The sequence below is a fragment of the Copadichromis virginalis genome, linkage group LG14, assembly GCF_057382275.1.
Source record: "Copadichromis virginalis isolate Kocher_CV1m ecotype Utaka linkage group LG14, C_Virginalis_male_GT1.1, whole genome shotgun sequence".
NCBI classification, from domain to species: domain Eukaryota; kingdom Metazoa; phylum Chordata; class Actinopteri; order Cichliformes; family Cichlidae; genus Copadichromis; species Copadichromis virginalis.
In genome coordinates this window covers 5115777-5132532 of record NC_140631.1, presented here as the reverse complement: position 1 = coordinate 5132532, position 16756 = coordinate 5115777, and the positions used below count along the sequence as shown (strand labels likewise).

Genomic DNA, 16756 nt, shown 5'->3' with positions numbered 1-16756 from the left:
AAATTTGCAAAAAAGCAGCATATGCATCAAAATAAACTATTTCCAGCAGTGCAATATGAGTCCGAAGCATCCCAGAAACGACACAGAAAGTCATAAAGTCAAAGAAAACTTTTAAAAACACCAGAATAGGCTCATGAGGCCCTGATGGTAAAAAAAAACTACAATTCCGCAAAATGACATCACTTCCGGTTTCGGGCAGGTCATGGTGGACATGCAATAGTTCGCGCTGACGTCTATTCCAACATAGGAAGTGTTATGAACAGCTGATCGGATCGGCAGAGTGTGTTTCTGGAATATTATGTTTTTGTTGCTGCAAGCGCTTTTTATGCAGTTTTTGCAAAGCTTTATGTGGAAGGAAACTGTGACCTAGGACAAGCTGATGGCATAAGATGTAAGTACAACTCCTCCGGTTTCATATGCAAAAAAAATTATTGTGCCAGCTTACGTGGTTGCAGAGCTACCGGGATTTAAAAATAGTTACGCAAAACAGAGCGTGCCCGCTCCAACCGGCTTTAAAGGGTTAAATGAGGCATAAAACGCTACAAATGGAAAGGCTAATTTACACCATTGAGCCCTACTCTCAAGAACCAACATAGATGTAACACTGTCTGTGAAGCTGGACTTAAGAAATGTGCTTACTGTCCACTTTCACTCTCTGTGTCTTTAGCAGTAAGGGGCAGTCTGTTGTTCAGCTAGCTGCACTCAAAAAGGAAAACCCAGTTGTTAGCTGTAATATTCGAGTTTGTAAAGCACTTTATAAATGAGGATTGTGTAGAGTAGAGCCTGAGTCACCAGACAAGAGTCCAACTTTCCTGCTTTTCCCCACCAATCCGATTGTACAGAGCTTTGCAATCAGCTGGCCAAGCAGATGTTTGCAACACGCAATCAGCGCTATTTTATGCAATAATATATTCTCTATTTTCCCAAGCAAAACCAAACAGTGTACAACATCACAGGTTACTATATATCACCAAAAACTGTTTCCTACTGATGACTATTGGAAATTCTAATATCCATCAGCATGTCCGCAGGAAATCTCCATGTTACAATATCCTTCAATTACATTTGGGATTCGCTTTTCCTCACTTCTGATATGAAGTAAGTCGTTTTACTTACTTCATACGGGGAATTATTTTTCCCCACATCATCAGTGAGATGATCAGTCATCAGTGAAATAATGTGGCGAAAAAAACAAAAGATCTCCAAAAAGTGTGCATTCTTGTCCTCAGAACATCAGATTCTTTTCTTTTTCTTTTTACCCCCTCTTCATACACATTGGCCTACTTTTCCCTGCAGACATGCTGATGGGATTCCCAATCGTGCTTTGGAAAGAAACTTTATGTTTGTGGTGTGATGTGGATGTACACTCGGCCAAGGAGGGAAATTCGGTTTCTGTCAGTCCGGTGAATCACCTGTCACCTGGCTCAAACAGCCTCTCCTCCATACAGTCCTCATTTATGAGAAACAGACAGTAAGGTGGACAGTATGTCCTCGTCACTGTTGCAGTCAGGGAGAGCCCGCGTGTGATCCCCTTTAACTGATTTTTAGTTTTAGTGTTGTTTTTCTTCCCTCCAAGTTATAGGTGCTGGACTTTAACTCAGGACCTTCTTGTTGTGAGGCAACAGCAATTTAAGGATATTTTAGATAGTTGTGTTCGAAAATCTTGGTAGATCACCGATTTCTGAAATACTCAGCCTGTCTGCCCGCACACTGTTTACAGTCACTTCAATTCAATTCAATTCAATTCAATTTTATTTATATAGCGCCAAATCACAACAAAAGTCACCTCAAGGCGCTTCATAGATACAGAGAAAAACCCAACAATCATATGACCCCCTATGAGCACTTTGGTGACAGTGGGAAGGAAAAACTCCCTTTTAACAGGAAGAAACCTCCGGCAGAACCAGGCTCAGGGAGGGGCGGCCATCTTCTGCGACCGGTTGGGGTGAGAGAAGGAAGACAGGATAGAAGACATGATGTGGAAGAGAGACAGAGGTTAATAACAGATATGATTCAATGCAGAGAGGTCTATTAATACATAGTGAGTGAGAAAGGTGACTGGAAAGGAAAAACTCAATGCATCACGGGAATCCCCCGGCAGCCTTACGTCTATTGCAGCATAACTAAGGGAGGATTCAGGGTCACCTGGTCCAGCCCTAATTATATGCTTTAGCAAAAAGGAAAGTTTGAAGCCTAATCTTAAAATTAGAGATAGTGTCTGTCTCCCGAATCCAAACTGGAAGCTGGTTCCACAGAAGATGGGCCTGAAAACTGAAGGCTCTGCCTCCCATTCTACTTTTAAATACTCTAGGAACAACAAGTTAAATCACCTCTCTGCTTTAAGGTTAATCTTTAAGGTTGTCTTGACCGTGTCTGAATGCATTGTTAATTTTTAAGATGTTTTATTTGGGTCTTTCCATCTCTTCAGCAATTTTTAGAACATTTTCTGCTTGACCATTCCAATTTGCATAACTAGAGTAAAATGGAGTAGCCTTCTGGACAGAGAGCTCCGATGTTATTCCCGGGATCTGCTGGAGCCACACAGTTATTTCATTTTTAACTTTAATTTTTATATTTTTATTTTATTTTATTCCTTCCTAGTTAAATGTACCCTTTTCATATTTATTTCCTATCTTATTCATAGCCTTTTCATTTTTCTTTAGGTCACGAGCAGTTGTGTAAGCATTTCACTGCATATCGTGCTGTGTATGACTGTGTATGTGACAAATAAAATTTGAATTTGAATTTGAACCTTGTTGCTTCTCAGATTAACCCTTGATTGAGTTTAAGGCTAGTTACTAAAGTTCATGCACTCTGCTCTATGGGATTCTGTCACATAAGATAAGATAAACCTTTATTAGTCCCACACATGGGAAATCTTTTGGTCATGGCAGAAAGTACAAGTTTAAGAGCAGTAAAACTTAAGAAAAACACAAAAGAATATGATAAGATAAACTAGAATAACATACTATTCCTCAAGAATAAAATACTATTATAAAATAGAATAAAGTGCTCTGTTATAGTAGGTAAATTGCTTTTGGTAATATTGCACATCAGGGAGACAGTTACAGTTGTGTACAGGATGTGTGTCTGTCTGCACATGTGTGGTCATCTGCAGAGACCATGCTGTAGAGTCTGACAGCAGTAGGAAGGAGAGACATGCGAAATCTCGCCGTCCCACATCGTGGGTGCAGCAGCCTGCCACTGAAGGAGCTGCTCAGTGCTGTCAGAATCTCCCAACCTGTGCCTGTGGAAGTCTACCACCAGCTCCTTGGTTTTTCTAGTGTTGATCTGGAGGTATTTCTGCTGGCACCAGTCCACAAAATCTTGGGTCAGTTCTCTGTACTCCCTGTTGTCCCCATCAGTGATGAGGCCTAATATTGCAGAGTTGTCAGAACTTCTGCAGGAAGCACGGGGTGGAGTTGTGGGAGAAGTCTGCATTAGAGTAATTACTTTATGGCGTACCACCATAAAGTAATTACTCTGGAGTTCAGAACTGGACTGAGATCACCCCAAAGGGTCCCAGTGTGGTTGTTTTTGCCTTACGCCTAAGTGAATTTACTGTGTTCACATCTGCGAAAATTAAGTTCACAACAGCAGAAAAAAGAATGAAAATTTGATTTAAGCAGACTAAAAAGCATAGGTATGAAAACACCCTAAGATTTAAGATCTAATTCAGTGATGTTATGTCTGTGCCTGTCTTCACAGCGGATATTTGGAGAAGCATCTGAGAAGAACCTCTACCTCTCTCAGCTCATCATTCTAGATACCCTGAAGAAGTGCCTGGCTGGGGTGAGCTTTACCCTCTCACAATATGGTTTTGTTCTGTCAGGGAAAAAAAATTCACTTGAGCAAACTTAGTTATGTCTAAGTGACCTCATCTTATTGAAGACCATATCTAACTAAGGCAACATTGACTTGACAGTGAAATTTTCTTTCCGTAATTTGTCAGTAGATGGCACTATAATACAGTGTAACGCTTGTGATCTTGAGGGCCAATTAAATGAGACAGTCTAACCTATGAAGTGCCACTCCTGCTGCATAGCAGCCGTGACACCAGCAGCTTTGTTCAGCAAAATGTAGATAATGTAGTTCATGAGACTTGCTTTATTTCACTTTGACTGTATAATATAGATATAATAGAGCTTACATTCATTTTAACACATTAAATATATTTTATTAAAATTACCGGTGGAATTGGTAGAAGTTAACTCAGTTGATATATACTGTGCTTCAGTAAAAATTTGAAGTACATTCACTTCCATTCAATATCATTTTATAACTTCTTCTACTCTACTAGGCTTCATCTCAGAGATGAATGTTGTTCTTTTAATATATTTTAATATATTGTAACCACTACACCCCAATGCAATATGTGTTTAGTTTGTTTAAGTCAAGATGTTCACTGGATAACTTTGTATCACTGGAATACTCTATTCACTTGTTAGACTCTTGCAGCAATATTTGGCTGTAGAACAAAGGAGAAGCTTGAGTAATAAGTCTAGTTACAGACTTTGTCAGTACAGGAAAATCAATTTCTTACCATCTAACAGGAGATTTGTGCTTATGTGTTAAATCTAGACCATAGGTTGTTAACTACAAACCCCTCTGAAGCACAATGACACCAAGACATTGGGTCAAACTTTTCAACCAATTTCTTTAGGAGTTCTTGGTGCTAAGAGTGCCAACATTCGAGGGCCATGTAGGTTTGGGGCACTTTTTTTTGCCTTAATAAATTAAATCCTTTAGGAGCATTTTGTATTTACTTGGCTTATCTTTATCTAGTATTAGACTTTGTTTGATGACCTGAAACATGTGAGAAATATATGACAAACTAAGAAATCAGGAAGGGGGCAAATGGTTGTAATTAGAGCTGGGCGATAGAACGATAACGATATGTATCGCGATATAACTTTTACTCGATAGAGAAATTAAGCTATCGCGATAGACCTAGCCGCTCTTGTCCTCAAAAAAAAAAAAAAAAAAAAAAGGTCAGCCATTCCAAATTAAGTAGCGCAGAGCCGAACCAATCACAGCCGCAGCGTCACGTCGCGTCGCGTGACTTGTTACGTACAGCACAAGTGCCAAGCCGCACGTGTGTTTGTTTGGGAAGCAGCCAGTGGGTAATGGAGGAAATGAGTGTGCCGACTAGAAAAATCAACCGAGCGTGACCGAAGAGAAAACAGATGATGGTTCCAATGCCGGAGAGATTGTCGAACGGAAGAGCCATAGAAGTTCCGTAGTGTGAAGGTATTTCGGCTATTTCAAGTCTGACAAAAAATAGAGTAGCGTGCACTGTAAATTGTGCCGAAAGCAAGTCTGGAAATACAATAAACTGGTGCATGCGTCACACTGTGCGCCACGTTATTGTTTCGGTGAAATGAATTTCTACAATACTGTTACTGTTAATTCTACTCTCTGCAGTGTTTAAATGCTTACATATACACACAGTTACTGTCCCTCCACACATACGACTCGGTTCTGCTTCTATGCCCCAGCTTTGTTTACTTTTTCCCACCGAGGCTTCTAGACTTCTGATTGGCCAACATTTCGGCACGGTTAGGAATCTAGCGCCACCTGCTGCTTTGGCATGTTCATAGCAGCGTTTTCCTTCATTTCTGCCTTTATGTGTGGACGGGATTATTTTTTAAAACGAAAACGGAAAATCTCCGTTTTCAAAAATACCCGTGTACGCGTGGACGTAGCCTCAGTCTCTGACTGGAAGCGCTAATTCGTCATTCAGCTTTTGTCAGACTAAAGTAACTGTTACAACTGTTTGAAAAGCTAAGCTATACAACAAGGAGAGATTGAGAATTTCCTTTTAGTTCTCAGTTTATTTGATATTGACAAAAGTTAGTCAGTTTTGTCTGTTCTTCTGTAAAACAAACTAAGATTTATTTTTAGAATTAATATTTTGTTTCTAAGTGGAATTGACAATTTAGTCTGTTTCGTTTGTTCTATTTTCAAACTTAAACGCTTTAGCGGCTGCCTTTTGTGTAGTTTGCAATATTTGCCTTTATTTATCTGAAAAAGTCTCATGTTCCTTAAGTACATCTACCCTGTTGAACTTATTATGGGAAATAAATATTTAAATAAAAACAAGCTGCTGATTATTTCACATTTTACTTGTGAGCAACGGCACATTTAAATCTTACAAATATAGTTATTTGGCTTATATCGTGATAGATATCGTTATCGCCTGAAATGAAAAAAACATATCGTGATATGAAAAAATCTCATATCGCCCAGCTCTAGTTGTAATAGTATATAGTGCAAGAACATCAAAGATTTGATTTGACTTTGTGTGAGTAGAAACTGTAACAGACACATTGAATATCTGGGGTATAGTGGCAAGTTGTTGTCCGTCAAATTTAGGCTTCACCATCACTACCATTTCTACTACTATTATGTAGTGTAACTCAGAAATTATTCAGTGTCTCTGTTGCTGTTTCCCCTCATGCAGACACAAACCCCTAAGTACACTTCTCTTTCATGAATCTTGCTCCCCATGACCCTGGGATTGGTTTACCTTTGGCTTTCACAAAAATGACTGAAGCCTGGTACTTCTCAGTAGTTTGTGCTAGGGCTGTGTTTGTAATTTCAAATAGCTTCCCAATCAAAATGCCATTTCACATCATTGAAACATCATGTAGCCCTTTTGTTGATTGCCCTCCTCTTTGTTTTCCCTTCTCAGCAATCCAAGGACTGCTTGCGTCTGGATGAAACTATGCTGGTCAAACAGCTGCTGCCAGAGATCTGCCATTTCATTCACACGTATCGTGAGGGGCACCAGCACCAGCATGCTGCTGAGCTACGAGCCTCAGCTTCGGCTGTCCTCTTCTCTCTGAGCTCCAACAACTTCAGCGCTGTTTTTAGCCGCATTTCGACCAGGTAGCACATTCACCTAAGTCTGTCATTTGTTGTGTAAATATATAAAATGAAAAGAAATAGACCAGTGGCCTAGAGGGTTTGAGGTTGAAAAAAATATATCAAATCTTTTAATGAATTGAATGAATTTCTAACTTCTCAAAGAAGTCCAATGTGCCTACTTAAATTTTTATTTTTTTTTTAAAAAAAGGGTGAATTTAGTTAAGTGAATTAGATAATTATTAGTTTCAAATGTGTCTTTGACAGATTTCTAAACTGTTTGAAGGTCTAATAAAAAAATTAAGCAATATATACGGTGCAAGTATTCACAGCACTTTCTCCAAACTTTTACACACAATGCCCTGTGACAAAGTGAAAAAGATTCCTTGAAATTCTTGTAGACATATTAAAAATAATATTGCATAACAGAATAATCATGGATTGGAAGGCTTGACATGGATTGGATGGATTGACATCATGGATTGGCTAGTGCTCTCACATACACTGTCATCAATGGGAACTTTATATACACAGGCGTGTCTTTCTAAATCCAAGTCCAGTTGCCTGAATTTATACCTTTATGCCAGGTGGATTGCAATCAAGTTGCAGATGATCTGATCTGATTGCATCTGACAGATGATCAATGAAAACAATGCACCTGAGATCAGTTTTAAGCGTCATTGCAAAATGTGTCTACACACACACACACACACACACACACACACACACACACACACACACACACGCACACACACACACACGGCTAGACCCCTCATGCTAACCAAGCCTACCGCAGACATGAGTGACAGAGATAAATGTGAAGCCATACCGGCTCGGAAGTCGCCTGGATTAACAAGGTCCGCATCAGGTGTCGAGGAACCAGGGCATGCTGATTAGAAGTGGGCTACTGGAACCAGACGGCATCGGTAGGAAAGTGACGAAAATAGAGCGCTATTTGAATGCTACTATGCAAGTAACCCCTGCGGAAGGGGTTACATGAATAGGATGAGGGCCTTATGGAGTCTTCGATACCCAGCATCCACATTAACGGCGAAACAACTAGTAGCTCTGTTTTCTAACATTCGGAAGAAAGGATTGCTCTCATGGCTAGAGATTCACAAGGTACAACACTCATCCTACAGCTGTAGGGGGCGATTGAAGAACTGAACTAAAAGATAAGATCATGGCAAAGCTTGAAACCTGGATCCTCTGTAGCCGGTTACCAAGACTACGTGAAGTACACTTGGAAGATTTAGTAGATGATGTAAATGAAGTACCAGGGACGGACACCTAGGGCTCCGATTACTAATGTGACCACTGTTAACTTCACCCTCCACATCTTCTCAAGCTCATCTCTGAGCCCTTGGCTCTTCTCTGACTTGACTCAACAAATACTTTAAACATACAGTGGGGCAAAAAAGTATTTAATCAGCCACCGATTGTGCAAGTTCCCCCACTTAAAATGATGACAGAGGTCAGTAATTTGCACCAGAGGTACACTTCAACTGTGAGAGACAGAATGTGAAAAAAAAATCCATGAATTCACATGGTAGGATTTGTAAAGAATTTATTCGTAAATTAGGGTGGAAAATAAGTATTTGGTCACCTCAAACAAGGAAAATCTCTGGCTCTCACAGACCTGTAACGTCTCCTGTAAGAAGCTTTTCTGTCCCCCACTCGTTACCTGTATGAATGGCACCTGTTTGAACTCATCATCTGTATAAAAGACACCTGTCCACAGCCTCAAACAGTCAGACTCCAAACTCCGCCATGGCCAAGACCAAAGAGCTTTCGAAGGACACCAGGAAAAGTATTGTAGACCTGCACCAGACTGGGAAGAGTGAATCTACAATAGGCAAGCAGCTTGGTGTGAAAAAATCAACTGTGGGAGCAATCATCAGAAAATGGAAGACATACAAGACCACCGATAATCTCCCTCGATCTGGGGCTCCACGCAAGATCTCATCCCGTGGGGTCAAAATGATCATGAGAACGGTGAGCAAAGATCCCAGAACCACACGGGGGGACCTGGTGAATGACCTGCAGAGAGCTGGGACCAAAGTAACAAAGGTCACCATCAGTAACACACTACAACGGCAGGGAATCAAATCCCGCAGTGCCAGACGTGTTCCGCTGCTGAAGCCAGTGCATGTCCAGGCCCGTCTGAAGTTTGCCAGAGAGCACATGGATGATACAGCAGAGGATTGGGAGAATGTCATGTGGTCAGATGAAACCAAAGTAGAACTTGTTGGTATAAACTCAACTCGTCGTGTTTGGAGGAAGAAGAATACTGAGTTGCATCCCAAGAACACCATACCTACTGTGAAGCATGGGGGTGGAAACATCATGCTATGGGGCTGTTTTTCTGCCAAGGGGACAGGACGACTGATCCGTGTTAAGGACAGAATGAATGGGGCCATGTATCGTGGGATTTTGAGCCAAAACCTCCTTCCATCAGTGAGAACTTTGAAGATGAAACGAGGCTGGGTCTTCCAACATGACAATGATCCAAAACACACCGCCCGGGCAACAAAGGAGTGGCTCCGTAAGAAGCATTTGAAAGTCCTGGAGTGGCCTAGCCAGTCTCCAGACCTCAACCCCATAGAAAATCTGTGGCGGGAGTTGAAAGTCCGTGTTGCTCGGCGACAGCCCCAAAACATCACTGCTCTCGAGAAGATCTGCATGGAGGAATGGGCCAAAATACCAGCTACTGTGTGTGCAAACCTGGTAAAGACCTATAGTAAACGTTTGACCTCTGTTATTGCCAACAAAGGTTATGTTACAAAGTATTGAGTTGTATTTTTGTTATTGACCAAATACTTATTTTCCACCCTGATTTACCAATAAATTCTTTACAAATCCTACCATGTGGATTCATGGATTTTTTTTTCACATTCTGTCTCTCACAGTTGAAGTGTACCTGTGGTGCAAATTACTGACCTCTGTCATCATTTTAAGTGGGAGGTGGGGGAACTTGCACAATCGGTGGCTGACTAAATACTTTTTTGCCCCACTGTATAGCATGGGTCCAGAGAGGGACACATTGAGCACTTGTGGACATTGGTAAATGGCCTGCATTTGTATAGCGCTTTACTAGTCCCTAAGGACCCCAAAGCGCTTTACACAACCAGTCATCCACCCATTCACACACTGGTGATGGCACTGACAGAGGCGAGGCTGCCGGACACTGGCGCTACCGGCCCTCTGACCACCACCAGTAGGCAACGGGTGAAGTGTCTTGCCCAAGGACACAACGACTGAGACTGTCCGAGCCGGGGCTCGAACCGGCAACCTTCCGATTACAAGGCGAACTACTTTAAAATATAAAGCCTTTGAAACCAGATGATTCTTTTTAATGCACCCTGTATTATTATCCTTAGTAATCCCCTGACTTGGGGCTTCAGGCAATAAACGTGCCAACAATAAAGAATTTTTTGGGGAATCTTGTCCAGTAAGTCTCTAGGCTATATTTAGGTCCATTAATTATTTTTGCCTCTCTATTATTGCACAGTGGAAAACTATCAATGTTTGGCCTCGCCAAAGCCCAAACCCCAAAGAAGAGCTTTGTAACATCCTTCAAAAAGCCTGTGGAACTATTCCTAAAGACTAAATAAATAAAGAAATAAATAACAAGAGAGTTCAGGCTGTTCTTGCTGTATTGAAGTACAAAGGTAGTCATACCAAATTTAGATTTTATCGTAAAACCGGACTTATCGTGCTTGTTGTTTTCAACATGTAGACATCCATTCGGGACTACAGAAAGTTATAGAACCTACAGTGCTATTTATTTTATTACAATAATTTTAGATTTTAAAACCACCTAGAGAATCCCACCAAGTATAAATCAAGCTTTCATCACACTGCTTGTGAAACTAAACCCACCCAGCAATCTAATTATTGAGTTCTTAGCTTTTGCATCTGAACTATATAAAATCATACCATTTGTTATTCATCCTTATCAGAGAGGTTTAATTAAAGGTAAATAAATCTAAGACAACAACAGGGGGAAAAAAAGCCACGCACTTCCTCCAGGGCCAAAAAAACATGAACATGGAAAAGAATTAACTTTGTTCTTTTCAACCTCAAATTTCCTTACTTATTCCATCTAGTGTATCATGTTTTGAGCACATGTACTCTTCATTGTACAATGAAATACAGAGCGGTGCCATCTTATGTCACCTGTCAAAAGCCACATGACCACGACACACAGTAATAATATGCAATCAGAACCATGTTTTATGAAAGACGGTCGATAAATAAATCATCTACAAGTAATATATATTGGCTTGGTATAAGCCAGAAAAATCAGTGCCTCCACAAACCAAGCAACAAACAGAAGGGTATGCAGAATGTTGCAGGGAGTATCTAACAGGAAAATATTTGATACAGTTGGTTACACAGATATCAAACCTACTCACTCAAAGAACACAATAAGTAATGCACTCAACCGCTAGGGCCTGTATGCACACTCACCACGCAAGACTCCATTGCTGTAGAAAAAGAATGTTGAAGCGCATTTAGAATTTTCTTGAACAACATTTAGACAAGCTTGTGAAATACTGAGAGAACATAGCGTGATCAGATGAGACCAAAAGTCTCTCTGAGCTCTTCTGTCAGCCCTTGGTATTTCTCGAGCTATTTGTTTTCCTTTCCTCTAATGTCGCTATCTGTCGCTACAGCCGTCTTCTTCTGCTTGTCCACCACTACCATGTCCCGATGGTTAGCCGTCACCAGTTTGTCTGTCTGTATCTCTTAAGTCACACATGATCTTAGCTTGGTCATGCTCAGCCGCGCTAGGGGGAATGTCCCAGTTTGACTTGTGGACTACCAGGCCATACACAGATATTCCTGTATACTATACTGTACACAGATGTTCCTTTTTTATGGGCCAGGACTCGCGATGGAAGACGCCAGAAAGGAAGCAGTCAGATTAACCTCCAGCTGAAACTCTGCATCATTTATCCACGATATCCAGTAAATCCATGGTAGGGCTAGCCTTCTTTTGGGCCACTCCACTGAAATAAAATGTTGAATCGCCAGAAGTATGACCCAGACTGACTCTGATGCAGTAAGTCAGACCAGCTGTTTAAACCTAGTTGGTCTCAGTGGCAGCTTATTTGGGTGTGAAATACAGTAAACGAATGAAAGCTTCAGGATACTTTGATTGAATGTGCTGGGCTAATTTCCTTGTTTTGCTTCATGGGGATTGGAGAACCTGAGGTAGAGTTTTGATTGTGCAACTTTTTTTAGTAACAAAGAATGAACTGAAGATCTAATATGGAATCCACTCTGGTTTTTTGTCTTCACTTTTGTGAGTGAACTCAAGCAACTCCTTATTACTGATGTTATGGACTCCTTGTGGAATGAATTTACTGGTTAATGGCATTTTGTATTGTTTTTGTGGGTGAGTGTTGAACATATTTCTTGGTGTATAGGAAATTGCATTGGGTTTATTTTCATTCACTGTTTAGGGTGTTGTGTCTTAAATGTACAAACATCCTTTGTGTGGTTAGCATTTTAAACTGAATCCATTTTTTTTTTCTGGCTGGTACCTCAGAAAAAACTTACTCGTGAGTCTCCTTGGCTAAGCAAACTTACACTATATACAGACCTATTGGTATATGTTCTCAAGTCAAGATGTACTGGATTATAGTGCAGTGGAGGTCTGTGACTTTCATTATTTATTAAGATGATTTCTAAGTCAGTACACATAAGGGCATCATCTAAGTGTGTCTTGGTGTTTGGTTGGAACCAGATTGAAAGTTTAGTGAGTTGAAAGCTTTCTCTGCTGTGTCTTTTGTCTTTCTAATGGTTTAATGTAGTGCATGCATACTTTATTCAGAAAGTATTCAAAGCACTTGTTGCACATTCATGTCATGTTAAAAACTTTCTCCAAAATGGAATAAAGTCATTTTTCACCTCCCAATTTTACGCACAGTACTCCATGATAACAACGTGAAAAATGTTTGCTTGAAATTCTTGCACAAGTATTAAAAATAAAAAACAAAAATCTAACTTGTGCATAACTAATCACAGCCCTTGCCATGACATTCAAAATTGATCTCAGGTGCATCTTATTTCATCCTGTGGAGTCGACACACTACCATTTAGTGGCATAGGACCATGGCCTCAAATTTGGAGGTGCTAGATATCATTCCTACTGTTACAAACTTTGCTGTGAACCGCTCCAGTCCAAACTGGAGCACATGAAACCAACAGAACTACATCATCTGCAAAAAGCAAAGATTAAATTCTGAGGCCTTTTATCACCTGGCTATGGCTATCCCTCATATTCCCAAAACACCCCCCATAGGATACCCCGAAGGTTGCAGTTGAATGCTTTCTCCAACTCCACAAAACACATGTAGACTGGTTGCGTTCAATCTTCCACACCCCCTTGAATATCCTTGTGAGGATAAAGAGCTGATCTAGCGTTCCACCACCAGGACAGAAACCTCATTGTCCCTCCTGAATCCCAGGTTCAATAAATGGATGAACTCTCGTTTCCAGTACCCTGCCATAGGTCTGCCCAAAAGCTGAGGAGTGTTATCCCTCTATATTTGGAACACACACCCCCATCCCCATCTTAAAGATCGGACTGAATGCCTATCCAGGGGTGCAGCTGCAGAGGTGTGTCAGCCAAGACAACCGTGGCTTCGAGAAACTTGGGGTGAATCTCATCCACTCTAGAGGTCCTGCCACCAGAGAATTGTTCAACTACCTCAATAACCTTACCCCCAAGTCAATTGTCCGCCTCGTTCTTAACTCTGCTTCCTCTATGGAAGATGTGTCAGTGGGGTTGTGGAGGTCCTTGAACTATACTTTAGCCAAGATTCAGATTGGCAGGACCTCCGTCTTTGACTCTTCAGGGTCTGCTCTTGATGTTTCCTCCTGAGACTTGGGCCCGGCCACCAGGTCTCTCCTTCAAGCGCCCTCCTAAGACGTGGGTTCAGGGTGGGGGGCTGGTAACCTTATCCTGGGCAGGGTAAACTAGTCTGGATTTATCCGAGTCTTGATTTATTTCAAGACGTGGAGCATTTACAAATTATGGGATATGTGTCATGTATCACACATTTGCTGAATATAGTTGATAACTCATGAAATTTTTATAGTTCTTTTTTAATATGATTATTATATCAAATTGAGTTTTACTGGCATAGGGTCCATTCCTATAATATTATAGGGTTATGCTGTAGTATGAATAATGAATATTCAGTTATTTGGTCAGCAGAGAGTACCTCTGATTTCCAGATTAATGTTTTAAGCTCTCTTTTCTTTATGCCTTGTTGTTTGTAACTGCTGAACAGCAGAATTCACTCCTTGTCTTTTCAGGCTTCAAGAGCTGACCGTCTGCTCAGAGGATAACGTTGATGTTCATGACATAGAGCTCATGCAGTACATCAATGTGGACTGCTCTAAGCTGAAGAGGCTGTTACAAGGTTCGTTTCTAATGCACTTACATGTTTACATTTGGGGCTATACTATTTGTAAACAGACTACGGAATTATTAGAAGAATAAAATTAGTTTTTTATTGAGAAATTATGAAATAGAGATGTTAAAGAAAAAATTCTGTTTGGCTTTCTTCTCTTAGAAACTGTAATGAAGTTCAGAGCTCTAAAGAAGCCTGCCCAGCTTGCAGTCATCAGCAGTTTAGAGAAGGTAATTTTTTCTCTTTGTAAAAGTGCAAAATAATTTTAAGCATGATATCAGTGAATAATGCAAATGTGACACGTCTTTTTCTTTTTTTCAGGCATTTTGGAACTGGGTGGAGTGTTACCCAGATGAGTTCACCATGCTGTACCAGCGACCACAGTCAGATATGGCAGGTATGAAAAGAGTTAAATATAATATTAATATATAAGATGATGGAGAAGAAATAATTACCCCCATATCTGGGAAGTTATTTTGTTAGAACGGTTGATATGATTGTGTATTATTACAACTGTTTTTAGTAATAGTAATAATGAAACACACACACAGACAATATCAAACAGCTATCTTGTAGCAGCTGAGCTGATTTAGTCTGTTAGAGAAAAAGCTTCCATGCCTGCTTAGTAAGTGGTACAGAGCGTGTGCAGTGGTACTGTATGCATTGGCAGTGTTTGAATATACTGATGGCACATTTGATGTACTGTAGAAATGGTCTATTCTCTCCAGCGATATATGTTTAAAATAATCAGTAAGAACAATAAAAGTTTTTGAATGGCATTCTACAAGTGACATCACTACTACTGCTGGTTCAGCTGATGGTTGAATGGAAACAGTAACAGCAGTAAAAGATGACAGGTCCCTTTGTAAGTAGTAGAAGTAGTTGAAGAGTAGTTCAATAGCCATCAAAAGATTCTTTTAATTTTCTAGATGTTTTTCTAATGTTCTACATCAGCGGTCCCCAACCCCCGGGCCTCGGACCGGTCCCGGTCCGTGAGTCGTTTGGTACCGGGCCGCGAGAGTTGAGGCTCAGGTGTGAAATGTATAGTTTTCAGGGTTTTTATCGGTTTTCAGCGTTATTTTGTTATCGTTTTTATCGTTAACTCGGTTTTCCTGGGTCTTTTCACGTGTGTTATGAATAAATTTTCTTTTTTTCGGTACCGGTACTAGTTTTATTTTGTTGTAATTAATCATCGACACCTTAAAGGCCGGTCCATGAAAATATTGTCGGGCATAAACTGGTCCGTGGCGCAAAAAAGGTTGGAGACCGCTGCTCTAGAATATATAAGTAATGAAAAATATTGTCAGCTGTACATGTTTTATTTCAAATTTAACATACATGATAGTGGCTTAAAAAAAATTGACTGGCAATGTTCCTGGCATTAAATGTGTGTATTTATGTCTTTGTACAGAAGCTGCAGAGAAGTTGTTTGACCTGGTGGACAGTTTTGCAGAGAGTACCAAGAGGAAGGCAGCAGTGTGGCCACTGCAGATAATCCTCCTCATACTCTGTCCAGAGATTACACACACAATCTCCAAAGACACAGTGGAAGAAAGCAAGGCTAACAAGGTGTGACAGAAGAACACACAGAGATAAAACAGAGTTTGATTCCAGTCACATTTTAATTACACACACACTTTTCTGTCATTTTGTATCTGCAGAAACTTTTTCTGGACAGTTTACGGAAAGCTTTAGCAGGGCAAGGTGGAAGCAAACAGCTGATGGAGAGTGCTGCCATTGCCTGTGTCAAACTTTGTAAAGCCTCTACTTACATCAACTGGGAAGATCATTCCACCATTTTCCTCCTGGTCCAGTCCATTGTCATGGATCTCAAGGTCTGACCACTTTCTGAAAAGCATTCATCCTGTTTGTTCAATCTTAGGTTGTGTTAATACTGTTTATTATTACATAGCGAATAGTAATGAATCTTTACACATCAAAGATGAACGCACACATCGTGCCTACATACTGGACATAAGTTATCACTCAAATATGTTTCTAAATGGGTGTACATATTTTGGAAAAAATAGTTTGAGCATCGAAACCAAACTGATTTTCTGAGATTTATTGAAAGAAAGTTCAAAACTTTGCAAAAGGATCAATATACAGAATTTGTACCAGCATTGACCAAAAGGCAAAATTATAGCAGCTTCTTTATAGCCATTGTCTGGATACAGTCTTTGTCTATTCAGTGGTTGGGAGGGAAATTCTCACCATCATGTAGGCACCAGCTAGATAATGAAGTGTGTCATGCCCTTGAGCAAAGTTTACAGTCAGTTGTTTTCCTGTCTTCATTCACTCCTTCTTTGTACAATAAAGTTATAATTACATATCAATAGTACATAGTGGTTTGATGAGGTAAAGTACATATTTTCCATCACATTTCAGTCTATTTGGTTATTTTTAATCAGACATTCTCAGCGAAAAATATCAGTAATAATACAAAGGAAAACCCTCCA

General features: G+C 40.3%; 1 protein-coding gene across 3 annotated transcripts in view; it reads left to right on the top strand.

Annotated features, from left to right (window-relative positions):
* The window catches only part of nf1a (neurofibromin 1a), a 129714-nt gene that overhangs the window by 17514 nt on the left and 95444 nt on the right, over nucleotides 1–16756 (top strand). For all 3 annotated transcript variants that reach the window (XM_085479085.1, XM_085479086.1, XM_085479084.1), the window contains exons 3-9: nucleotides 3709–3792; nucleotides 6695–6891; nucleotides 14200–14306; nucleotides 14460–14527; nucleotides 14619–14694; nucleotides 15709–15866; nucleotides 15959–16132. In XM_085479085.1, coding sequence (XP_085335211.1) covers nucleotides 3709–3792; nucleotides 6695–6891; nucleotides 14200–14306; nucleotides 14460–14527; nucleotides 14619–14694; nucleotides 15709–15866; nucleotides 15959–16132 — 864 coding nt within the window. The remainder of the gene's footprint in view (nucleotides 1–3708; nucleotides 3793–6694; nucleotides 6892–14199; nucleotides 14307–14459; nucleotides 14528–14618; nucleotides 14695–15708; nucleotides 15867–15958; nucleotides 16133–16756) is intronic.